The sequence below is a fragment of the Carassius gibelio genome, chromosome A24 (genome assembly GCF_023724105.1).
Source record: "Carassius gibelio isolate Cgi1373 ecotype wild population from Czech Republic chromosome A24, carGib1.2-hapl.c, whole genome shotgun sequence".
Lineage (NCBI taxonomy): Eukaryota > Metazoa > Chordata > Actinopteri > Cypriniformes > Cyprinidae > Carassius > Carassius gibelio.
The window spans coordinates 1411714-1438067 of NC_068394.1; the positions used below are offsets into that span (position 1 = coordinate 1411714).

Below are 26354 nucleotides of genomic sequence, written 5' to 3' on the forward strand. Positions count from 1 at the left end.
TTTGGCTTAAGGGGATGATTTGGAAAAACCAATTATACTCAATATACTCCTCTGTTAGCACTGATAAATATGCAATCTGACCAATATTAATGGAAGGAGCACAGATGAGCTCTGCTATCTGTCTGAGTTGAAGTACTAACTGCCATACCTCATTTTCAGTTGGACTGACAATCTTTTCCCCAACCAAAAGAGGTAAAAGCCGGAGAAAGCACCAATTCTGAACTGCATGTCCACTTAATTTCCCAGTACCAGGAGTCATCTCAACTGGTTTATCACGCGCATCATTCCCAAGATACTTAAACTGGTTAATACGATGATTTAGTTCAGTGTATGTGAACCATTTCTCCTGATTCACAAGATGATCGATATACAAAGCAAGGTCAAATGACACAACACCTTCAAAAAGATCGTGTACAAGACAGGGAGGCAATCCTGGCTGGCAAACGTGAAAATATTTCAGGTCATTAAAGGGAGAATTACATTTGACACCAATTGCAATTTCAGTTTGATCAGCATCCAAATCCTTAAGATTTTGCTCATACGACTCCACAGTTCTTGTTAATGCCTTTGTTAGGGGAGCTGAGTTAAATGTTTGGCGGTCAATTTCACAATATCTGCAAAAGTTTTTACTTTTACTGAAATTCTCAACAAAGCCACCAATGTAATGTGATCCAAGGTTATCGCCAGCTATGGCACACAATGTACCTTTGTGCACCTTTCCATCCGCTAACTCAACACCATTTTCCTCCAGGTCTTTAAGGTCTTTTACCAGAGTTGCAAAGACCAAATCTTGTCCAAAAAATCTAAAATCTTGTTCCCTACACAGCAGAACTAGCTGCATAGGGTCAATGCCTGACCTACAGTGAGGCAGCAGGTTTGCAAGTGTCATGTAAACGGCAAGAATTTTGTGCTTTTTCTTACCAGAACCAAGTGGATTGGCAACTTCAAAAGCATCTTCATACAAGATTAAAGCTAATGAATCTTTATCAGTTTTGAACAGCATATTTTCATCAATATTGTTGCCATCCCATACATCAGAGAGGATATCTTTGGCTCTGACTTCAGATCGTGAATTATTATGTTGTTCTATCACTGATTTACAGCAGAACAGTGCTTCTAAGCTTTTCTTAATAGGAATGTATTGAGCAAAGCTTTCCTTGCCAGATTCATTTTGACCAAGACAGACTGGGACAGGATCCACAAACTTAAAATTGTCTTTATAAAAAGACTTTCTTCTCTTATCAGTGCTAAGTGTATTAATAATAGACCTCCGAAAAAGATCATCAGTTTGCAAGACATCCAAAACACTCTTTATATCATTTTCAGAAATACCAAGTGCAATCAATTTTTCCCCTAGCTTGAGTAGCAAATGAGACTGGCTAATATCATGGATGTCTTGCATCCCCTCAATTACCGACTGAATCACAGATGATGGGAGAATATGCTTTGCCTGTAACTTGAGATAAAACAGAGCCATGTTTTTCAAAAAAAGAGATTCATCTGCATTATCTGGCAAAAGTACATTCTCCAACTGCTCTATGCCATCACCACAATCAAACAATTCAGACTGTGGATGTGAGAGTTCGGCCATGTTAGATGCCTCACCATGCGGCATCTGTACTGAAACATTTGACTGCAGTATACTATGACGCAAACTTTCTGCTGAAGAGTTTCGATGTTTTCTGGATAAATGTGAAGTCAATGTAGACGCTACAGAAAATTGTTTATTGCATGTAAATGGACATGGCACTCTGGTGCCTTCTTTGATATGATTTTTCAAGTGTAAAACAAAGTTTTTCAAATCACTGCACTTTTCTTGACATGTTCCAATATCACACACTAAGGCATCAATTCCTAACTGCTCAACAGATGACTTTGAGGGCCTGTCTTTGTGATCCCTAAATATGTGAGCTTTGAAAGCAGTGAACTTTTTAAATGTTCTGGAGCAATCCGGAATACCACATTTGAAAACGTTATTTGGAACATGACTATGGATTTTCATGTGCTGGCAAAATGCTGACAACGATTCAAAAGTACAATCGCAGAACTGACACCATGGCATTTTTGCACGTGGACTAGACACTACTAAACCATTTACTTTAGCACTGGATTTTTCATCAGATTATTAAACCTGAAACGAAAAAAAAGGAGATAATATAAATGACATGGTAAATCACTCGGTGGAACGAGTGGTTTTTATTTTCGCGATTTTTATTTTATATAACTTATATAAGCAGGTCATGCAAATGAAATGGTATGCTGGCTGTGTGAAATGTCGAAGTTAAGTTAACGTACTTGGTAAAGAAGGAGTGTTTTTTTCGCGTTAGAAAACCACGTTCGCAAAATCAAACTATTCGTGTAACTTAATGTAGAAAACCGAACGTAATAAATAAATAAAAATAGATTGGCTTACCGTATCAGTCAGTTGAACAGTCTTCTCAAGCTCTAAAATCCACTTTTGCTCACAGATGCATGACCGACGCTTCCTCCCGTCTTCATGAACTTCATGTGACGTTAACCGTTTCTGCTGCGTCACAGGCAATATTTGAAAGACGCACACAAAAGCTCACAAGAAACGAAGCTCACACGAAACAAAAAGCTTAATTACAAATTCACAAAAACTCGCACAGTTGGCACATCAGTTGGCGTCATGTCTCATCTGAATTTGAGCGCGAATAAAATCAATCCCACAATGCAATGCATTTACAGTCTGATACTGTATTACGAATTTATCGGGAGGAAAACAGAAATGTGCTGTATGTTTACAGCTGCTCTGTAAATTATACAGCCTTATACTGTATTATGGAAATACAGTACAATTCTGTAAGAAATTCGCTGTAAATTTACAGTAAAGGGTTACAGTGTACTCATATACTGTACTCACACATGTGGAGGTGTGAGGAAATGCATCATAAAAGAGGCCAATCTCAATCTGTGTTTCGTTATAGATCTGACTCAAACTCCATATTTTCACACCGAGCATGAGGAGCAGATGAGAAACACTCAGCGTCTATAAACCACAGCGGCGCATGAGACAGCTCAAGAACCGTGATGAGATCAACCTAACACAAGACACGACTTCATCAGACACCTCACACCTCACAAACACTCGCTGACACGGGACGACCCGTGCAGAACGACTCCAGACTGGAGAAGCGTGCAAACCTCGCCAGCTGTGTTACAGGATTCACACCAGATGCCTGAAGAATCTTTTATAAGAACTTAAGATTAACATAAGATTTATTCAAATATACACACATAATTAACAGTAATTAAGCTCTGTCCAGTGTTTTATGACTGTGGGCACTAGAAAACTTTCACTGCTGGTATTGAAGTCATCTGTACAAAATAAAAGCATTGCATTGCATATTGCATGAAAAACAAACATATTGCATTTGGAATGCATGTAAACACGCTCTCAAAATGCAGTAAAATGGGTTTAATATTTCAGATTTCTCAATTAAGCATTCTTTTCAAAACAAGCCTCATGGTTGCAAAGCTAATCTGAGCTAAACTGTAACAAACATTGATTTTTTACTTTAAATATTTTACATGATAAGCTTAAATGAAATCCAAATATAAAATGTCGCCTTTCAACTAAGTACAATAAATAAATTAATTAATTTATTGAATTTATTAAAAATAAATTCATTAAAACTAAAACTGAAATAAATATAAATGAAAAATTAACAAATTAACGAAAAAAAGAATAAATAGGATTAAAATATTTAAATATATTAAGAAATACATAGAATAAAATAAATAAAATGATATAAAAATAGAACTGAAAAAACATCAAAAAAGTTAAAGTAAAAGAAAAAAAATAATTTTAAATAAGTTATTATATTAAATTAAATTAGATAAAATAAGATTAAATGAAAACTTAATTTTTTAAAATAAAACTTAATTCAAAATACTCATAAAACTGTAATAGGATTTAAACTTTCACTTTCACTTTCACTAAATCAGACACTGAAATAACACTGACCCTCACACATGTATTGGTTAAGTCTGTGTTCTGAAGCTGCGATACACAACAGAATATAAAGTACTATATAGTGTTAGGTATAAAAGCAGCTCAGTGGTTTTAATACCGTTTCGGAAGAGAGGTTCCCCCTGAGTTAGTGCTAAACCATTAACAGTCTGGTTTTATATATAGACACCAAGCCAAGACCCAACATCATCCGCAGTCCCTAAACACACAAAACAACCACATATACATAAGCCAGAGCCACAGGCTGTCGGCAATCACCGCTAACACACACACACACACACACACACACACACACACACACACACACACACACACACACACACACACACACACACACACACACATGTAGTAGTCAACATAAAGAACGGTCATAATATGCCAAAACTCCCAAACCCTTTACACTTTGTATGTGACTGATGTGTTCTGATGTTTCTGACTGTAGATGTCCATCTCTGATAAATGATTGTTTTGTTCACTGGAAAATAATCTGAGAGGAAGATCTTACATTTGCAACCAATTTTACCTCCGAATGTGACGAATTTTACAGTAAATCTGGATATTCAGCCAGAATGCGAGCCTGAGAAACTCATTTGATTTGTAAGGGAAAATAGTTTGGAATAAAGGGTGTGTTTAGATTACACTTCTTCAAAAACAAACGCAAAAACAAAAAGAGCTAAATATTTTTTTATGCTTTTAATGGTCTGAAACCAAGCAATCACCAGTCACTTGTCAGGAATTTAGCCAGACTTTTGCAGATAAAGTAGCGTGGAAAACCTTTCCGTGTTTTCTCAGTGTTGTTCGACTCAATGTAATGGCTTCAAACAGATCATGCATTGTTGAAAAATGTCTCCCAGTTAGTTAGGGTTCAAATCAGGGCCAAAACATGAGCCTTTATTAATTGATCTAACCATCAACTTCAGATGATGAATTATGCACAATAAGATCAGGAACGTGTATTAAAAATATAAATATATTCATATTAACTTTAATAATCTGTGTGTGTGTGTAAATATACCCAGAGTGTTCAGTAACCAACTTTGCCTCAAATTGTGACACATTTCAGATTGAAACTCTTCGGGAAAAATGTACTTTTTGATGAAAAATTATGATAACAAAACTGTTTTTAGACTATAATGGTCTTTAGAGTAAGTAAATGATGCACAATGAGACCAGAAAAAAAAGTATTAGGAATGCAAATACAGTTAATTTTGATTTCATGTTGACTTTAATAGACTGTGTATGTGTGTGTGTGTGTGAATAAACTATAAGCTTGCAACCGATTTTGTCTCTGAATGTGATGCATTTCAGACTACAATTGGATTTTCAACACAAAATAGTATGCAGTCTAAAGCTTGATCTTATCCATCAGGAATTAATTTGATAGTGTAAAGGGAAAGCCTTTGGGGAAAACTTCCTTTATGATGAAAGATTGTGAAGATAAACATCTTTTACAATGTTTTAAGAAAGAAATGAGGTAAATTTATATTTAATGTGCATGAAATTGAATTTGCAACCAATGTTTCATCAGAATGTGACATTTAAGACTGAATCTAGAAGAAGAAATAAATTGTAGGATGAAACTTCATCATTCATTTGAATAATAAATAAAAAATGCAAAATAATAATAGATATTAATAGAAATGATAGAAACGCCTGCTTAAAATTAGTTTAAAAGACAATTATACGTGTGCATATGCATTAAGATCTTATAAAAGTAAATAGGATATACATTATTATATTCATATATAAAATCATATATATATGAATCAATATATATATATATATATATATATATATATATATATATATATATATATATATATATATATATATATATATATATATATATGCAGTACAGTACAGTAAATTGTAAAATTGTACCCTATTCCTAACCAACATACTTATAATTTTCTTTCATGCTAAATTAACATGTTCCTCCATCAGTAGTATGCAAAACATCCCAGAATGCATGTAACAAAATTGGTTGATTAACGTCTGGAGTGAAATCACAAAATCATCCCCATATTTCCGTTTATGAAATGTTAGAAGTTTTAATTTGTTTGTCCATATTCTTGTCTGGCACTTTATATATTAATACTGTAACATGTATGAACATAAAAAACACTCATAACGCTTTCTATTTAACATAACATCTCTGGAAACATGAGGCAGACTGGGATATCAGCTTTTAAAAAGGCATTGATGCCAGCTATGAATCATAGTCTGAGTGAAGGAGCCCTTGAGCACAAAACATCAGTCCATTTGTTTGAACAGCTTGATATACCAAGATTAGGTTTTAATTTCCATTTGATAGCACTAGTTAAAAACCTACGATTCAAAACATTTTTTATCAATCCAAGATCCATACAATATTGTGCATGAACAAGTGACCTCTGACCTTTAGGTGGAGGATTGACTTTTTTCTTTTCCATTACCAGTTTACAACACGTAAAGCCATCATAGATTAGTTGGTTTGACTTCCTAAAGAGCATAAACAAGAGAGTTTCAAACACAGATCCATTTGTTTGAACAGCATGATGTAGAAACATAGCAGCAAAATAGGTTTGCATTTACAATTGTTTACACTAGAGGCAAAAACATCTGACTGAATCTGTAATTGGCTAAAACCTTCTAGAACAGCCTCTGCTTTGGTCTTCGATAGTCTTCTTGTGAGGCAAATTACTCTGTTTTGAAGAGAGAGATGCAGATGATACAGATGATAAAGTAAAAGATACATGCATTCTCTAGTTTTAGAAACAGAGATAAAAAATAAGTAAAACACTACAATAGTGAAGAGAAGGATGAGACACTGGTTTAGTAAAAAGTCTACATCTAAAACTGTTAAATAAGAAGAATAGGTAAAAAAGGTCAATGCTTTGGATATGACATAAATCATTTATCATGAGATGAAATCTCATCTGAATATCTCATCAACCTAGCATCATGCAATCTTGGTGAATAAATTTATGATTAAAAAAATAGATATATTTGGATTTCATGAGGTTTATACATTATTGCATTTACAATCCTCTGCATTAGTGTGCCTTTGGTACTGAAAAAATAATAAATTAAGAATATCTTGTTTCTTGATGTTTTAACCATGATGCTAAAAAAAACAAAAAAAAAACAACAACCTTCAAATAATGAGCAATAAGTTGAAAATAAATAAACTACAATTTAATTCACAACCATTTGGACAGCATAATTCAAGGTTATTTTATTCTCACTGGCCCTTCTTTTGAGCTTTTTATAAATAGTCTATTTGAGAGTTTGTTTATAACATTTGTCTTTCCAGCTAAACATCTGCATCACTAAAGATATGGACAGCCAAGACGTGTATCTAAAAAAAAAAACTGATTATAATTATTATATTTGAAACAAAACTGTTGCAGTTTTAACGTAAAACAGATACAGTCTCACTAAACTGATAGTCTGTAAAAGAGTACTTCTAAACTTAAGACAGTAATACAATAAAAAACTAATTTTGCACACATAACAGACTACTACTTTCAGATGGTGATTTAAGTGCTTGTGATTAAGCCCTCTGCAGGCCAGGGTTATGAAAGACTCAAGCTAATAATTAACCATAAGTGTTTCACATTAAGTTGGTAATGATGGTCTATTTCATGTCTGACCGATCATATTTCTGTGGTGTGAAACTAATAGCCACAACAGTGCAATAACAGAGTTGGCTGTCTTTCCAATTCCCAGTCCCACAATGCCCACAATGTGATTCACTTCTGCTGTAAGATTTTTGTTTTTCCTGTAGAGATCTAGAGAGATTAGAGCTGTACTGATCTAACATACTGCATGTGAGCTGAATTACGTGTTAACTTCATTTTAAAGTTTCTTTTCCCAGGGTTTTATTTCTAAAACCTTTTCCTGTTACTATTTTTCTTCTTCATTCCACGTTGCTTTCATCCGCTGGCGTTAAACATTTGCTTAAATATAGACATTGGCACATTTTCAACTGGACTTACCTTTGAAATTTGGCTTCATCAGTTGAAAAACAGTGGGATTTCTGTTGAATTTTATCCTGTAAACACATTTCGTTTTTCCCTGAAAGTGTGATGATTACATATAAGCTCTGGAAACTAAAATCATGCATTAATTATGCATGGAAATCTTTCAGCTGTTAGTAATTTGGCAGTTTGTGTCAGATGTGTCTATTGGCAGCTATTCTTACCACAACTGTTTTACATTATCCTTTTAACTCACATTATGCAGTACATTTACATTACAATCTTTATTTAATTGCATATAATTCAGTATATTTTATTATTATTACATTATACGTTGCATATTCCACATATTTCATATTTGGAAATGCATTTTATCATACAGAACGGGTAAATTGCACATGATTATATTGTAATGTTATAGTGTACCATATATGTGACCCTGGAGAACAAAACCAGTCTTAAGTCACTGGGGTGTATTTTTAGCAAAAGCACAAAAAAAATAAAAAAAAAATAAAAAACTTGCATGGGTCAAAATTATAGATTTTTCTTGTATGCCAAAATTCATTAGGATATTAAGTAAAGATCATGTTCCATGAAGATATTTAGCAAATTTCCTAACGGAAATATATTAAACCTTAATTTTTGATTAGTAATATGCATGATTTGTGGTAAAAGTAGGATGGTAAGGGTTATTTTGGACAATTTAAAAGGTGATTTTCTTAGTATTAAATTTTTTTTTGCACCCTCAGATTCCAGATTTTCAAAAAGTTGTATATCGGCCAAATATTTTCAGATACTAATAAACCATACATCAATGGATAGATTATTTATTCTAAAAATGTACACTTAAGACTGGTTTTGTGGTCCAGGGTAACATATGTCATGACCTGTTCCAATATGTTTGCTCAAAAACTACATGACTAAAGATTCATGTCTTGTAAAAACATTGTTGAGTATGTAATTGAGAGAAATATTAGGTAAAACAGACTAAAAAGGTGGGATGGTGAAGTGCCCTTCCTGATATCTACAGATTGACCAAAATCTAAATTTTAATATGTGTTACATATAAACAGTGCAAACACCTGTCAGCATGCAACTGTCATTGTCTTATACCATGTGAAACATCCACAAATGTGCATTGATAATGCAAGCACACCCATCTATCATCTCTTGCTTTTGTTCTGAAGTGTTATGCCCCTTGTGCTGGCCAATCACCTTCTGTTCAAGAGAGGTGGGTGGTTGATAAAAGCAAAAACATCAGAGCAGTACGATTCAGAAGAGGACTGAATCCACTGGCTGTTCTAAAAAAGACACACTGCAGCTGTAACGGCCACACTTTTAGGGTATATATCCAGCCGGTAAACTTGGAAACGGTCCGTGAAGGTAAGCATGTTCATTGATTTTTAATATGTGCTGCTATCATTAGTTCTTCTAATTACAAGGTGAGTCACTAGACATTTATGCAAAGAGAGTTACATAATAGTGCAATTGAGTTGACCCTGCTGCAGAAAATGTTAGAAATCGATTGTGTTAAATCCACAAACAACAAGAACACAGTGACATTTTGTGCAGTAAAGAAGACCCTGAAGAATATTACAGCTTTTGGGTGGCAGAAAAACAACACCAGCTTAAGAATTATGATATGAGGAAGCTTGCGAACAATTAAATCCAGCATACTGGTTTTTAATTTTCTCATTCAAGTCAAGGAAGGCAGAGGAAAAAGCAGGAAACTAAGAGGAAGAGAGAGGTGTTGGCTCACATCACCCTTGTATCTTTATTACTACAATTTGCTTTAGATTCTCTGTAAAAAGGACACACTTATTCCAAGGGGGGCGCTCTAGAAATTATAACCTCTGCTTACAAGAGCAGCTTAAACTCGACTGGAAAGTCAAAAAACCTTTGAATTGAAGCTACACCAAACTCTATGTTGGCGTTGCTAAGTATGAGAATTTAAAATACGTTAAAGTTCTAGATGGATAGATAGAAAAGATAAAGTATACAGAGTTAGGAGGTGTGCCAAGTTTGGTGATTAAAGTTTGAAAGCTCTATGACAAGTTTGTGTTAGAAATGTTGGTCTCAGAAGATGCAGCAGAAACTTAAAGGGTAGATCAGCTAAACTAGTGTTAATTTCTATGATTTAGTCTAGTTTGAGTAACTGGTGGACAATCAAAACAGTAAAAACAATTGCTGATGAAGCAGCATGGCTGATTAAGTGGTTTAAGGTTGCTGATTTAGGTAGCTACGAAGGTTGTTGGGCCACCAGCACACACATTAGTTTGAATTATTACAATAAACCTGAAAACTATATTCATGTGACATGTTCTAAGAGTGGCTTGTTCATTTTGCAAGAGCCAAGATGGGGTTCTCCTGGATACTGCTCCTGGCTTCACTAGTTACGTCCACCACTTCATCAAAAACACGTGAGTGGGCTCATCACGGATCTGCGATGTTTGCCGATCTCACTCCCCAAGAGATGAATGGTGTGAGAGACTACCTCTACTCCTGTAGCGAGCTGGGCCTCACCTCGGCACGACACAAGTCCCTCAAGAAGAACAGCATCCTTCTCATGGAGCTGCACGTTCCTCGCAAGCATGAGGCGCTGCGTGCACTGGACAGAGGACAGGCGAAACCTTCACGGCAGGCACGTGTGGTGGTGCAGTTCGGCAACCAGGCGGTGCCGAACGTGACAGAATATGTTGTTGGTCCCCTACCTTTCCCGAGTTCTTACCAGGTGAAGACATTCAAGCGTGACCGATCAATCCGTTTCGAGTCCAGGCCAATCTCCACTGTCGAGTACGAGCACCTGAATGGGGTTTTGGAGAAAGTAGCGGCTAAAGCAAACAAGATTCTGCAAGAGAGCACTGGGTTTACTTACGGAAACTGTACTAATCGTTGCTTGACCTTCTCAGACATCGCTCCTCGTGGGTTGGCACCGGGAGAGAGGCGGACATGGATCATGCTGCAGAAGTTTGTAGAGGGCTACTTCATCCACCCTGTGGGCTTCGAGGTCCTCGTTAACCACAAAGATTTGGATCACGAAAAGTGGATGGTGGAGAAGGTGTGGTACAACGGCCAGTATTTCGACAGTGTAGAGGAACTTGTGGAGAAGTACGAGAAGGGGACGATCAATAAACTCAAGCTGCCAGAGCATGATGAGGATGATCTTTTCTCAACCTATATTCCTCGTGGACGCATGAACACACGGACAGATGTCCATGGAGCAAAGCTTGTGGAGCCCCAAGGCCGCAGATTCCAAGTGGATAGAAACTTTGTGGAATATGCCGGATGGTCCTTTGCATATCGGGTTCGCTCTTCGGCAGGATTGCAGATCTTTGATCTTCGCTTCAACGGGGAGAGGATTGCTTATGAGATATCATTGCAGGAAGCCATTGCCTTCTACTCCGGAGATACTCCGGCTGCCATGCAGACCAAGTACATCGATGCTGGGTGGGCGATGGGAACCTCTGATTATGAGTTGTCACCTGGAATCGACTGTCCAGAAATTGCTCATTTTGTGGATCTTTACCATTACTATGACACGGACAAACCTGTGCGTTACAAAAATGCACTCTGCATTTTTGAAATGACCACTGCACTTCCTCTGAGGAGACATTTCAATAGCAACTTCCAAGGAGGCTACAATTTCTATGGAGGCTTGGAAAACCATGTCCTGGTGATCAGAACTACGTCTACGGTGTACAACTACGACTACATCTGGGACTTTGTCTTCTACCAGAATGGAGTAATGGAGTCTAGAGTGAGTGCGACTGGGTATATCCATGCAACGTTTTTTACGGAAAATGGACTGAACTATGGAACCAGGGTTTACAACTATGTTCTTGGCAACTTGCACACCCATTTAATTCACTACAAAGTGGACCTTGACATTGCAGGTGAGTTTAGCTCTTCCTTATCGGTTTACAATCTGAAGTCAAATAATCAATTTTGAGATCACAGTGCAAATTACAAATGCGACAGGGGGCAAATAAGAGATAAATGCATAAAAGGTTTTACTGAATAGGGATCATTTTGCTCTTTTTTTTGAACAGGAAGGGACAACAGCTTTGAAACCATTGATCTGAAATATGTTAACTTTAGCAACCCCTGGAGCCCAGGACACACCATTGTGCAATCAAAACTGCATAGGAAGCAGCACGAAACTGAACGCAATGCTGCCTTCAGATTTGGCAAGAAGTTTCCCAAATACTTGCACTTCTACAATCCCAATCAAAACAACAAGTGGGGGCATAAGAAGGGCTATCGGATCCAGTATAATTCGCATGCTAACAGTGTTTTGCCCCGAGGCTGGAGGGAGGAAAATGGTATTTCTTGGTCAAGGTAAGCTGAAGCAATTAATTTATAAAAAAAGGAATAACAAATTTGTCACTTTTGCACTCTATTTCTTGAGCCAATGTTTTTGATTTTGTTGATTGCAGATACCCGTTGGCTGTAACCAGACACAAGGACAATGAAGTCACCAGCAGTAGCATCTACACTCAGAATGACCCTTGGGAGCCTGTGGTTTCCTTCGAGGAATTCATTCGCAACAATGAAAACATTGTTAACCAGGTACACAGATAACTAATAGAGACTTGAAGAGATTTCAGTTCAACATATATATAAATTGAACATAAAAGTTATTTTAAATACAAATACTCAAATCTGTGGACTACATGGCAAAAAAAAAACATTATATATATATATATAATTTATATTAGGGCTGGTAATTTAAATTATTCACGCATTTGATGCACTTGTCCCACCCCAGACCAATGTGGATCATCTGCCATTTCATACAGTCAACTGATGACTAAAATGAGGCAGAGCAACAACTTACTGTGATGTAGCCTAGAGAATATTCCTAAAATTCAAGATATGGAGTAAAACGTCCTATTTGAAATTTTGTCTCATATTTACATCACATAGTTAAGAAATATCAAACAAAATATAATATCACACAAGTGCAAATGTGATACACATCTTATACAACAGTCCTTTAAGAAGTTAATATTGTGTTATTTTAGACACAAATGATGTCTGTTTTGCTCAATTTTGCCAACCAAAATATGAAGACAAATCAGAACTGTTCATCCCCGAGGAACCCACAGCGGCATTTAATTTCTTAATCTAAGTTTTAAATGAATTTGGTGAACCATTTGGCATGTTAAACCATTGTCCATAGTCGCGTTGGCTTTGAAGTGGCACTGCACAGACCAGTCGGTGTGTGACGATAAGTTTCGGTACTTTGATGTCACACACCGATCGTTCTAATGGTAAAGTCGAACAAACTTAATGATTCAATGAACCTTTCATAAATAACCATTTACTTCACTCCTGAATGCATTAACCCTTTTAATGAATCAAATGAATGAATAAATGACTCAGTGACTTAATCATTAAGACATATACCACCACCTGCTGGCAGTTTTAGTTTATTATTTAGATTATCATTTAATTAAAAATAATAATTTCATATTTTCATAGTAATAATAATATTTTATTTTTACTATTTTTATTTACTATTTTATTTATATAATTAATTTATTTTATTATTACTATTTTCATAATATAATATACATATATAACATTTTGATATATTAATATAATATATATCTTGTTTTTTTTTTTTTTTTTTTTTTTACAGGATTTGGTTGCTTGGGTGACGGTGGGATTCTTACACATTCCTCATTCTGAAGATATTCCCAACACAGCGACTCCAGGTAATGCAGTGGGATTCTTCCTGCGTCCCTTCAACTTTTTCGACGAGGACCCCTCACTCGCGTCCCGCAGCACGGTCATCGTGCGACCAGATGAGAAGGGCCTGCCGAAGATTCAGAGATGGACTCCAGAGGTCGTAGGTCACTGTGTCTCAAACAAACCTTTCTATTACAATGGCACATACACTGGAGTCTAGACAGAGACTGAGCTCATTTAATATTGTGTTAATGTTTTGTGCTTTATATAAAATCATAAAAGAGCTGAAATGTGACATTAAATACTGATGGTATCAAATATTTTAAAAACCTCATGAACATCTGACTTAACTGACAACATAAACAAGATTGTTACAAACATTAAGAATATTTAAATGTTTTTTTTCTCAATACAAATCTTACAAATAAATGTTGTATTTCAACATTATTATATTTTAATCCAGGAATCAGAAGAAAAAATATAAAATTATATTTTGCATACAAATGCAGGATTTTAAGGCAGTTTTGTACCTGTTATATTATTTTCATTACAGTTCAGCAGAATTTTTTCTTGTTTTTATAAATTAGTATGAATTAAATTCTGTACAACCAATATGACAACGTAGCTATAGTTACAATTGTATTTTACAACTGTATTTTTTATAATACAGTAAGCAACTAAGAATTGTTAAATGGATTCTGCTTATTTTTAATGAAAATAATGTAAACATGCAAATGAAGTCTTAAAATAAGTATAATTTTCCTTGTGTAAAATGTTGAAAACTTCACCTGTTGAAGTGTTTTTGAAAATAAACGTGTAATAATTGAATGCTTGTGAATAATTAAATGCAATGTGAGTAGTGTGTTTATATTGGTTGTTGTGGTAACCTTGAGCAGTGGGATGAAGTGAGGACCCTTGAGTTCCATCAGTGAGAGGATGTGTCCATGGATGAGGTTTATCAGCAGAGAACATCCAGGATGGTGATGGTGTATCTGTGAGCTCACTGATCCTGGCGCTCCTGTATGGGCTCAGCATAAGTGGGAAACAGAGGCTCCTCACACAAACACACACATTCTGGAATCTCTCTACAAACAGACCACAATTCACCTGCAGAGTGTTCCATAGAAACACAGAAGAGACGGGTGAAGAGAGTGATACAAATGACAGTAATCTGACTGATTGTAATAGTTTGATCTTTAACTCATCACATTTCAGACAGGAACCACTTTGGCAAGTTTACTTGAGTTTATTAAACAATTTTATTTTTGGCGGTATGGTTCCTTATGTGGGTTCTTTCTCTCAGAATAATTGAACATTCAAGAGCTTTGACACTAACCCCCAAAACATAATGAGAAGTATTACTGCCTGAAGAAGAACCCCCCCCCCAAAACCAACCTTGTTCCAGTCCGGCAAAGAGAAAAGACAGTGTTATTGAGATATCCTTAATAAAGCCTACTGGCTGGCAAAGGGGTAGTGTGAAGACCCCCCGAATTTTTCCCTATTCCCTTCCTGCAAAAGAGAAAGTTAATGTTATAGAGATGTCCTTAATGCGGCTCATGCTAGGAGAGGGGTATTCTCCCCTCTAAAACACGAGGGAAAGAATAGCAAGTCCCCTCTTATTTAAGTAGCAGGGGTGTTCATCCTCTGCTGAAGGATGAACAGCAGTCCCCTGCAGCCATAGCAGCAAAGGGTGTTCTCTCCAGCTGGATAGAACAGCAGTCCCTTTCTTCTGAGGGGGAGGTCGTCCCTCGCTCGAGGGATAGAACAGCGGTCCCCTACAGGTATATTATTCTTCTCGTCCTCCTACTCATTCTTTATTTTATTTATGTATTAAATGTATGTTGATTGAATTATCCACTGGTTATAATCAACACTCCTATACTAGCTGTAGATCATGCTGTAGACCCAGTGCTTTAAGTGGGCCGGTACGCACCGGTACTCAGTACCGCCACTTCCAAATATAGCTCTTGAGCGTACCGCCACCTCTCCGTGCGCCCAGAACGTGCTTTTAGCGTACCGGTACGCTCATTTGGACATGTTTTAATAGAGGATTTAATCTTTTACCTGCACTGCCGATTTAATGCAAGCTTCCTAATTCATCCCAACGTCAGCAGAAAGTACATTACCCAATTACCCATTCACCCTCCAATTATACAAGAGAATAGCGCATGTGTCGCTTTTCCCACTGTTAAGTGTCAACAATTCAACGTGGCCGGAGAAAGTGTGTGAAACTCCATGACTGACGCCTCACCAAGACTGTATGCTATAACTACAGGTCAGACTCAACCTAATGAAGTAATGCAGCTCTTTCAGGAAGCGTGACCAGACGTCCCGAAAAATTCGGGACAGCCCCGAAATCTAAACTGTTGTCCCGACTCTGGCCCTAATTGTCCCGAAAATTATACTAAAGCAAAATACTGAGTATTTATTGTCTGATAAACATTAAAAACTGTCTGCGGAGGTTGAGTCGTCCTGCAGCCCCTGCTGGCTGCTCATTGGCTATAGCATCTTTTTTCTCAATTCTAAAAAAATACCGTAGGCGGCTAGGCACAAATTTAGATATTCATTTATCTAATTAATCTATAGCCTATGCACAAAGACAATATTATATTTTTGTCCCCTTTTTGTTTTAAAGCTTGATGAAGAGAGAGAGCGCAAGTTGCTGCAGCTGCGAGGAGGACAGTGATGCACGCATACAGGGGTGATTGACAGTTCGCGGCACTGTGTACAAAAAATACTCCGCTACACAATTTTTTCGTTATTTTCGTTTAAGCTTATTAACGTTAAGTGTAACAGAAAGGTCTGATTTACGCACTGTTACAAAAGTCATTGTTTTTTTTCTTTTTTTACAATGACATTTGAGTTCATGATTTTAATGTTGCTGTTTCTTGTTCCAGACTAAAGAGTAATGACAGACGGTTGATCTTTGAATAAAAATGTGTTTTGTTAAGGTTTGAAATTCATTATCTTTTATTATAGGCTACGAAGTCTAATATCATAAGCCCCCCATCCCGTCACCCAAGACCACATAACCCCCCCCCCCCCCCCCCCGGTAATGAAATAGGCTATAATAGAGTACCTGCACCTCTTTTGGGCCACTTAAAGCACTGTGTAGACCATTACTGTGCCTGTGGAGCCTGTCCAAAATTGGTTCATGAAGACAAAACAGACATGTCAGCCGGACACTCTGCTCCTTTTAATTGCACTCACGTGGTACTCGCGTACTTTTCACAGATGAGGTAAATAGAACGTTTCGTGAGCACAGATACTTTATACTGCGCCATATATTTCAAGAATAAAGTTCAATATGATCATATGCTGTTTAAATGAGAATGTGTTCTAGTGAAATCTATATACTTGTGAAAACTCTCAAACTTTGTAAACCTTAAATGATTAGTTTTTTTTTTTTACAATGATTTTTATAATACACAATTTATACACATGATTTTTCATTTCAGTAAAACACTTGCTGTTAATATGGCCTATTTATGTCCTTGTTTCAAAGGTACTTAGAGTAGTGTCTCTTTATGCTAAAAAAAATATGTGAGGAGTATTGTTGGTTTCTTTTACATACTTTATTGCCAAGTATGCTTGCACATACAAGGAATTTGTTTTAGTGACATTACACAGAGACAACAACACACAGACAAAAAAAAAGCATTTGCAAATAAATAAGTGTATAAACAATTGTGCTATAAATGATAATGGAATAGGATTGAGTAAGATGCAGGGATGTACTAGAATGGAGGGATAACTAATAAATATAAGGATATTGCACATTTTTATTGCATAAGTGGAGAACATTTTACTGCACTGTTAAAAATCACAGTAAAAAAGGCCAAATTTTGATTTGCATTAAAACGATGCATCTGGGTAATATTCATCATTTTCGAGAAGTTAGCCTGCTGCTATATATCGTAAATTAACAACGTTCAAAGTTGACACTCAGCGGCTGTGTTTCAAATCACACCCTACACCCTCATTCACTATTCCCTACACAACTTTACTAATATAGTCCACCTGACAGAGAGAATGAAAACTAATGAGTGAATTCAGACACTGATGAACGGCTGCTGTTAACGAGCAGAATCACTGAAGAAAAGAGAAACAATACAAACTAATACTGTCTTCAGCCACAGCTTTACAAAAAATCAACTGAAGATTTAAACAATCAACAAACAGCTTTAGCAGCTTCACTCATTAATAACCAGACTGACTTTATTTCTGTCAGATCAGAGATCAGAGATCAAAAGATCTTGTTGAGAGGTACAGAAAATTAGATGATGATGTTTTACTGTTTCGTTTGTGGAGATCTTTAGTTGTGCTCCTGACCCTTGACTTTTTAACTTTGCTTTATTTGATTGCTATATGTGTATCTTTGTATAAACTGTAATTAATTTACAGCAACAAACTGTAGAAAACTGTTATTTACAGGCCAATAAATTTCTGTTTTTCTATAGTTTGTTGCCGTAAATTAATGGTTGCCAGTAAATAACTGTTTTTCTACAGTTTGTTATCATTATGTCAAACAGCAATATATTGTAAAACGTAAACGTCCAATTTACCAAATCAAAAAAAAAAAGTTAATTTGACTAAAATATTTGTGACATCCATAGAAAAACAGTAATGCAAAGTCATACACTGATAAGGAGCGTAAATAATCAAATCAACTGTATTAATGTTTTTTTGTGGGACAACAGATGCTGGATCAGAGAATGCTGGAGAACATCAGGTTTTGTGTAACAACTTTTTTTCTTTTTTTATCAAGAGTCAAATGAACCCTATAATTACAAAAAACTATATACTGCACAAAATTCTTTAGACAACTTAAAAATTTTTATAAATAACTGTTTACCAAGATTTTAATCAAACTCACGAATTCTGTATATGCATTATTTGATCGATGAATACAATGATAATATACAGTAGCATAATATCACATGATTATTTGTACAATTCTTTCATGTACCTCACAGCTCTGTTTTTTTCTTCTCCTGCTCTCTTCTTGATGTTTTCCAGTGTTTTTGCTTTTTCAGGCTCACTGATTTCCATCAGCTTCTCAGTCAGAAAATCAACATGCTGAAGTATGATCAATGAATCAGTATTAAGTGCGATCAAATCCAGAGTTTCAACACAGTTAAAAGTTTCCATCACCATCTTTACTTTCTCTTTCTCTATATTATGTAAGTCTTCTTCTAGCTTCTTGACCCAAAACACACCTTCCTTAATTTTCTTTATACTGTGATTATATTTCTTCTTTAATCCTTCATTTGTCTTTTTCTCCTTCATTTTCTTTGTTACATATATTTTGTCTTCTTTGATATGTTTACTGTAGTGGCATTTATTAGTACACACTGTACAGTGATTATTCTTCATCACTTTGCACCATGAGACATCAGTGACCCTCCAGCATCCTGGATAATGACAGTTCTCCTCACAGAAGGTGCAGCACATCGCCACACTGGCTACAGAACGATCAATATCAACCTTCTCTTTGTAGATCACATCAGCTTCATACTCAAAGTTCTGGTTTTCTTCAGCAACTTTCATGTTTTGTCCCACAGCTTCCTGAGCTTGTTTCAGCTCTTTTTGCTTTTGGCTGATTTTTTGATCAGTTAATTGTAGATTAGAGATATTAGTCTCCAACTGCTTCCTTTTCTGCAAAACACCTTGAGTCATCTTCAGTGTTTTTGGTTTTATGTTCTCAATAAATGTGAAAAATTTTGTAATTTCACTTAAACTGAGATCCCATGTTTGCTTTTGTGCCATCTGGTATTCTGGAAGAAATGTCTCTCCTTGACAGTTGTCAAACTGGAAAAACACTGGCTGATTCTGCTCATTTACAGCACATTTGATTTTAGCCTCTTCAACAGCCGTCAGAGCATTTTTAGGGTGAACTCCACGCGAGTGTGTGAGGAGCAAGACAATGTTTTCAGCAATATCTTCCCCAAATAAGGACTGAACCGCATCAAATATGTATGTTTGTCTGTCAGAGAGTCTATTTTGGTCTGCTTTAATCACCAGACAAACTGCATCTAGTTTATGCAAGCAGTCATCACTGCTTAAACCAAGCAAATTCCTGGCAATCTCTTTATCTTTCTCAATTCCACGTGTGTCTCCATATCCTGGAGTGTCGATGATTGTTAAATCAATTGGACTCTCTTGTAGATAAAACTCATAAACAGTGATGCTGGAGGTCTGACTGTGAACTAAAGTTCGGTCGCTCTGATCATCTGTGATCTCAAACCAAACCTTGTCTTCTCTCTGAACACACAACATGTAGTTGATCATCACATTGATTAGTTTTGTTTTCCCTGTTCCTGTTTCTCCCACCAGCAGAATTGATTTATGGGGTTTATTTGTGTCTCTCTCCCCAAAGGTAACTTTTATGTATGGTTTAGATGGATCACAAGAGTCTGTCCTGGGTTTCAGATGATATCGAGTAGGATTCCCCTCCTCAATTACAATACTGTCTTTGATGATTGCAACAAATATTTGTGATCCTGGTTCTGAACTGAACATTTTCTGTCTGTAATATAAAGAGGAAAAGACATTTAAAAATATAAAAATTTAAATCTTCATCAATATATATATATATATATATATATATATATATATATATATATATATGTGTGTGTGTGTGTGTGTGTGTGTGTGTGTGTGTGTGTGTGTGTGTGTGTGTGTGTGTGTGTGTGTGTTTATTTTTCAGAATAAGGGCCAGATTTATTAACAGCGTGTGCCAGTGCAAACCATCTTTTGCTGTGAAAAATAAAAAATAATGAAGTCAGAATTTGGCTCAAAATTTTGGCTCAAACTGCACTCTTAACTCCTGCATCGCAATCGGCACAGAATCGCTTTTCAGCACAAGCTGTGTGGAGAAGCCCATCTCCACCTCCATTGTGTTGGAGAAGCAATCCCGCGTAAAATACAGTTTGCACTCTCCAGCTCTAGGCGGGAACTCGCAGTCTTTCAGGCCAATTGTATGCAACCACTGGTGCCTAATTTTCAAGTCTGCTGGAAAATGCAGACCAGCAGTGCTGTTGAAACCAGCAACACTACACCTACGTTGAAGAGAGTAATGTTCACTGTGAAGCTTACACTGTGATGTACCTGAGAGAAAACAGAGATGACCATCTGATTTTCACCAGTAAGAACAAACTATTTGAAAGTTTGTTGTTTTACAGAACATCACAGTTATATATGACATGATAATAAGACCTGAAGATTTTAAGGAAAATATAATTATATTTTCATAATGATTTTTTCCTTCTCAAATCTTGTCTGTAGTTACCATGTACTGAACATTGCATTCTTTCTTTTCTCCCCAGATGTAATCTATATATATATATATATATATATATATATATATATATATATATATATATATATATAGGTGTTTGAATAAAAATATTTGAACATTATTTATAAAAATTACCTCAAGTTAGCACCAGCAAGCTTGTTAGCTAGACAGTTAGCATCAGCTAACAATATTTACTTATTTTCAGTACGGTTATGAATAACGACCTTAATAACAATGGATGAAAAGTTTAGAGCTCTACTGATGATTAAGTAGTGTGTCCACCTTTGTGTGTGGGTCCATGTACATGCTGAATCGACAAGTAAAAAAAAGCCTCAAGTCCAAATATTCATTTATCACCAATTAACTGTTTGACAAACACTTCCTGCTTCGGTGTCCAGATCTGAATTTAAAAAAATCTCAAACATGCTCCGATGTACCGATCTGAATCAACCGAGTCGCGAACAGGCTCCGAAGTGTCTATCTGAATCAGCCGAGTCGCGAACAGGCTCCGAAGTGTCTATCTGAATCAGCCGAGTCGCGAACAGGCTCCGAAGTGCCGATCTGAATCAACCGAGTCGCGAACAGGCTCCGAAGTGCCGATGTGAATCAGCCGAGTCGCGAACAGGCTCCGAAGTGTCTATCTGAATCAGCCGAGTCGCGAACAGGCTCCGAAGTGTCTATCTGAATCAGCCGAGTCGCGAACAGGCTCCGAAGTGTCGATCTGAATCAGCCGAGTCGCGAACAGGCTCCGAAGTGTCGATCTGAATCAGCCGAGTCGCGAACAGGCTCCGAAGTCCCGATCTGAATCAACCGAGTCGCGAACAGGCTCCGAAGCGCCGATCTGAATCAACCGAGTCGCGAACAGGCTCCGAAGTCCCGATCTGAATTAACCGAGTCGCGAACAGGCTCTGAAGCCCCGATCTGAATCAACCGAGTCGCGAACAGGCTCCGAAGTGCCGATCTGAATCAACCGAGTCGCGAACAGGCTCCGAATTGCATTTACTTCCGTGTCTGTTGTGAGAGAGAGTTCAAATCAAACCAGTCTGTATATCCGGTTCGCGAACGAATCATTCAGTTCACCAAATCAAACTGAATCGTTTTAAACGGAGTAATTAATGTACTCAAACAGTAGACACTGATTGAACTGCTGTGAAGCAAATGTATTTAAAATCTCCAAAAATGGTTAGATTAGTCATATTTACTGCAAATAAATTAAGAAAATCAAGTGTTATGTCAAATTACACCAAAACACGTTTTTCTTACTTTTCCCTTCCCCCTAATTAGCCCCTGATGTTTTGGCCTTAGCCCCAGATGTTTTCAAATCCTAGAAACGCCTCTGGATAAGAGCATTCATTATTTTTAACAATGTCAAAGGATTATATTCTTGGCGCTTCCGAATCCACTTTTGCAAGACAGGACAATCAGTCGTTGTGTTGTCACTATTATCTTAATGAGTCATGGGTGTGTTCTTGGGTATAACGTTCCTGTGTGTAATAAGCAAAGTTAACATGCGTTGTGGACCCGATCAGAGGGGTATTTTCTAATAACGTGCTCTTTAAATCACAAAATAAATACATAAACAAATAAAAAATATTGCGCCATTGACTTTAGACTTTTGACCAGTTTCGAGTTGGTCCAGTGGCGCTATATGCCAAAGCATTTTTTTTTTTTTTTTAAATTAAATTTATATAAAAGTTATATGTAAAAAAGTTATATACATTTTAGAGGACTAACAGGCGCTGGTGCCCTCAAAAGATTCCATAATAGAATTTAGACATGAAAGGGTAATATCGCAAGTGGGCGGGGCGCCGTGAGCGCTGAGTGAGTAGCAGTAATGTTAGTGAGTTGTCGTTGAAACTAAAAAAAATTGATAAAAAAAAATTATCGGGAACTAAAAATAGAGAAAGAAAGATGGAAAAGGAGATGGAATGTCAAGGGATGCGACAGCAGCTAAATAAGTGGATGATGAAAGGCAACACTTTGGATGGGTTAAATGCAGAGCACTAATTCTGAGTATGCACACTTCACTATATGTATATATAGCACAGACCTTTAAAGAGAGAGAGATGTGACCCTGTAATTACATATATAGCCTATTTGTGTGTGTGCTCTTGTTTTTGTGTCATATCAGGACACAACTCTGTATAATGACATGTGTATGACACAGGTATTACAAGGAGAGGGTGACTTATGAGGACATAACCCATGTCCCCATTTTACAAAACACTTATAAATCATATAGAAGATGATTTATATACTTTTTTTGAGAAGGTAAAAATGCACAAAGTTTCCTGTGAGGGTTAGGGTTAGGTGTAGGGTTGGTGTAGGGCCATAGAATATACAGTTTGTACAGAATAAAAACCATTGCGCCTATGGGATGAACCCACTTTTCACAAAAACAAACGTGTGTGTGTGTGTGCCATATTTGTACTTTTTATAATCCAAAATGTTAATGCAATTTCCAGTGTTGGGGTAGTTACTCAAAGAAAATAATTAGTTACTAGTTACTAGTTACTAGTTACTTCTGTTAATTTTAATGAGATTACTTTACTAGTTACTGCATTTGAAAAGTAACTTCACTACTTTTTTAGGGCCCTATGAAATCCGTTTATTTTTTTCCCAAATTATTTTTTTGCGTTTAAATTTTTCTGGATTTGATTTTTTCTGTTTTTTTTTTTATTTTTCTCAACTCATTTTTAATTGTTACATTTAATTGTATTCATTAAATTATTTTCTTTAAATTAAACCGGACTCTTATTTTGACGTGTTTACGTGAATACCTTTACAGTTCCGTGTATGTGATGTGAAGCTAGGTTTACTCAAATAAAACGGTCAAATGATCATGAAGTGAATGCAGCATGACTCTTAGTGCATTTCTGGAAGGGGGAAAACATTAGCCTATTTTAAGAAATAATTAAATAAAATAAGTTGTTTTTATGCATGTAAATATGTCAATGACTTGCTGAAGTTCATGAAAACCAGCTATGTATGTATTAGACCCGGAAATAACGTCTCTCTCTCTCTCTCTCTCTCTCTCTACTGTATAAAAAGTACATTAGGCTATGTATTATTATGTAAAGTATAACATTATACACTATAATATAATATAGTATGGTATTATAGTTATTGTATTCAAGTTGTCTGTCTGGAACGCAGCATTAGGTTAACGTCAATAAACAAGCGTGTACTACAATTCATTCTATAAGGTGACATTTCAGCACTTTACAAACGGACAGCGACGTCGAGTAGCGCAATTACATTGAAATACAATGGAGAAGTACAGCATGGAATGAAAAAATGTGTTCTTAGCCAAAGGTTTTTGCTGCATACACTCGATAGTTGCGCCCCTAAGTTGGTTTATGGCGCATATGGCGGGGTATATTTACAGCTCCTCAAAATAACAACGCGCCAACAATGCGCCTCAACAGCATGGGTACAAATGCATTTACTATTTAAACATGGCGCGCATGACGGGAAAATGAGAACTGCGTTGGGCTGAAACAAGCATAAACACTCCCACAAGGCAGCTTCCCACAAGAGAAAGTCAATGGAGAGTGTTGGATTGCTGGATTGAGCGTTCGGCGAGTGTTAGAGCTCCGTGACACAACCGGTCAAAAGACTAAAAGGCTGCAGAATAAGCCTAAAGTCATCAGTGCAACATCGGTTCATATGTTTTCGATATGATTTTTTTTTTTTAACTCGATGGGAGCGAAATTAAATTCTCTGAACCCGAACTCAGTGTGCTGTCTGTCTCTCCTCTCTCCACTCCGCAGCGAACCATGCCCACTTTTTTAGCGCTTTTAAATTTTCAGCATTAACCAGTGCTGAAACAGGGGGTTTCATGACCCAAAGGTTCCAAAGCAAATTATTTCTAAAGAAATAAATACAAATAGATTTTTTTAACAACAATCCACCAATCAATACACACATAAACAGTTATAAAAAAAAAATGGTAATATTAATCTGTCCCTCTCTTTTGTCCTACTTATGTATTTATAACAAATATATACAATATATACATTATAAGACACATTTTGAAATACTAAATATCATCACTTTAATACACTGTCTACATTACTAGACTCTATAGATACATAGTCTACAGAAGAGCAAAACACATTGTAACACTACCTGTTTGTGCAAGTGCTTCTTTCTCTGACTCATACAGATACTTGCAGACAGAAAGAACCAGAGTTGAATTTATACACTGGCTAACATCCATTTTCTGAAGGTCACGTGATTTGCAAGAAAGTGTCAAACCCTCCAGACCATGGCCGTAGCCAGCTATGAGGTCACCGAGGTCCTGTGTCCTGACATTTTATACCCGTCAGATTCCTACCGTTTACTGCGCATGCGCACATCAATATCGCGTCCTTTTTCTCATGCTAAACAACATTTCATGTATCTGCATAACCGTAAGGGTACTTTAATAAAAACGCAATCTAATTGGAAGAAAATATTTTTTATTGTTGGTTTCCTGTAGCTGTATCCCTTCTAGCTACAACCTCGAATATATATAATATTGAGTCTAATTTAATTGATGCCACATTTTTGGGACAATAAAGCCCTCCATACACCTACCCTTAAGCTTTTGTTTATTTACTTATTTTATTTATTTTTTTACTTAAATTTTTCTGATGTGATTTGAAATTTTGAAAAGGGAGAAACATTTTCGCGGATTCGAACCCGGGTGGGTCACGTCAAAATATGCATGACACAAACAAACTTTGATGCAATAAATAGGGTATGATTTAAAAATGAGCATACCTCCAAAAACATCTACATTTTTGTCTCTTTTCCAAAATTTACTTTAACGTGCTGTTTGAAATCTGATGAGTGTCCACAATGTGTGAAAGCAACCAGCCTATAATGTGAAAAATACACCCACTACTTTTTCATAATCCCCATAAATCAGAGACGGTATTTGAAAATGTACGCATTTCACTTTCACTTCCCTGTTCAAAAACCCAACCATGTTGATCCTTTGGGTGGCCGTGCGCATTCATATATAAATATATACATTGGCTAAAAATATACAATTTTATTTAGAAATGTTCTTTTAGAAACATTTAAATAATTAATTACAATATGCATTTTAAAATGTAATAATTAATCTAATCTATCTTGCGCATCTTAGTTGTACATGGAAGCCGTTCCGTGCGGGTGATGTATGAGATCAGCTTTAAATTTAGTCGATTTTAAGTTGATTATTCATTATATATAGAATAAAGATTTTTTTTTTTTTTTTTTTTTACTTTGCAACAGACTCTACATCAGGAGTATAAATAAAGGTCAAATAAGCATTTCTATCTAGGAATCACATGTTTTAAACCACTGGTGAAACCAGTTGTTTTTCCCAAACAGATCTAACGCTTCTTGCTAATCACCTGACCTTCAGCAAATG

General features: G+C 36.3%; 2 protein-coding genes across 2 annotated transcripts; one reads left to right on the top strand and one right to left on the bottom strand.

Moving 5' to 3' along the window:
- Positions 1-9174: 9174 nt before the first annotated feature.
- Positions 9175-14478, top strand: LOC127946561 (amiloride-sensitive amine oxidase [copper-containing]). The gene is made up of 5 exons (XM_052543224.1): positions 9175-9339; positions 10306-11849; positions 12006-12294; positions 12393-12525; positions 13601-14478. The coding sequence occupies exons 2-5, from the start codon at positions 10313-10315 to the stop codon at positions 13868-13870; spliced, it is 2229 nt and encodes a 742-aa protein (XP_052399184.1). The 5' UTR covers positions 9175-9339; positions 10306-10312; the 3' UTR covers positions 13871-14478.
- Positions 14479-17209: 2731 nt separating this feature from the next.
- LOC127946565 (uncharacterized) lies at positions 17210-25202 on the bottom strand. Its single transcript, XM_052543232.1, has 2 exons — positions 25082-25202; positions 17210-20179 (listed from the first exon to the last, which is right to left on the bottom strand). The coding sequence occupies exon 2, from the start codon at positions 20170-20172 to the stop codon at positions 18595-18597; it is 1578 nt and encodes a 525-aa protein (XP_052399192.1). The 5' UTR covers positions 20173-20179; positions 25082-25202; the 3' UTR covers positions 17210-18594.
- Positions 25203-26354: the final 1152 nt, after the last annotated feature.

Bases quoted from the DNA above. Each gene is read 5' to 3' on its own strand.
- LOC127946561 (XM_052543224.1), top strand. From the start codon at position 10,313: ATGGGGTTCTCCTGGATACTGCTCCTGGCTTCACTAGTTACGTCCACC. The intron at 11,850-12,005 runs GTGAGTTTAGCT...TTTTTTGAACAG, and splicing joins AGTGGACCTTGACATTGCAG to GAAGGGACAACAGCTTTGAA. The intron at 12,295-12,392 runs GTAAGCTGAAGC...TGTTGATTGCAG, and splicing joins AATGGTATTTCTTGGTCAAG to ATACCCGTTGGCTGTAACCA.
- LOC127946565 (XM_052543232.1), bottom strand. From the start codon at position 20,172: ATGTTCAGTTCAGAACCAGGATCACAAATATTTGTTGCAATCATCAAA.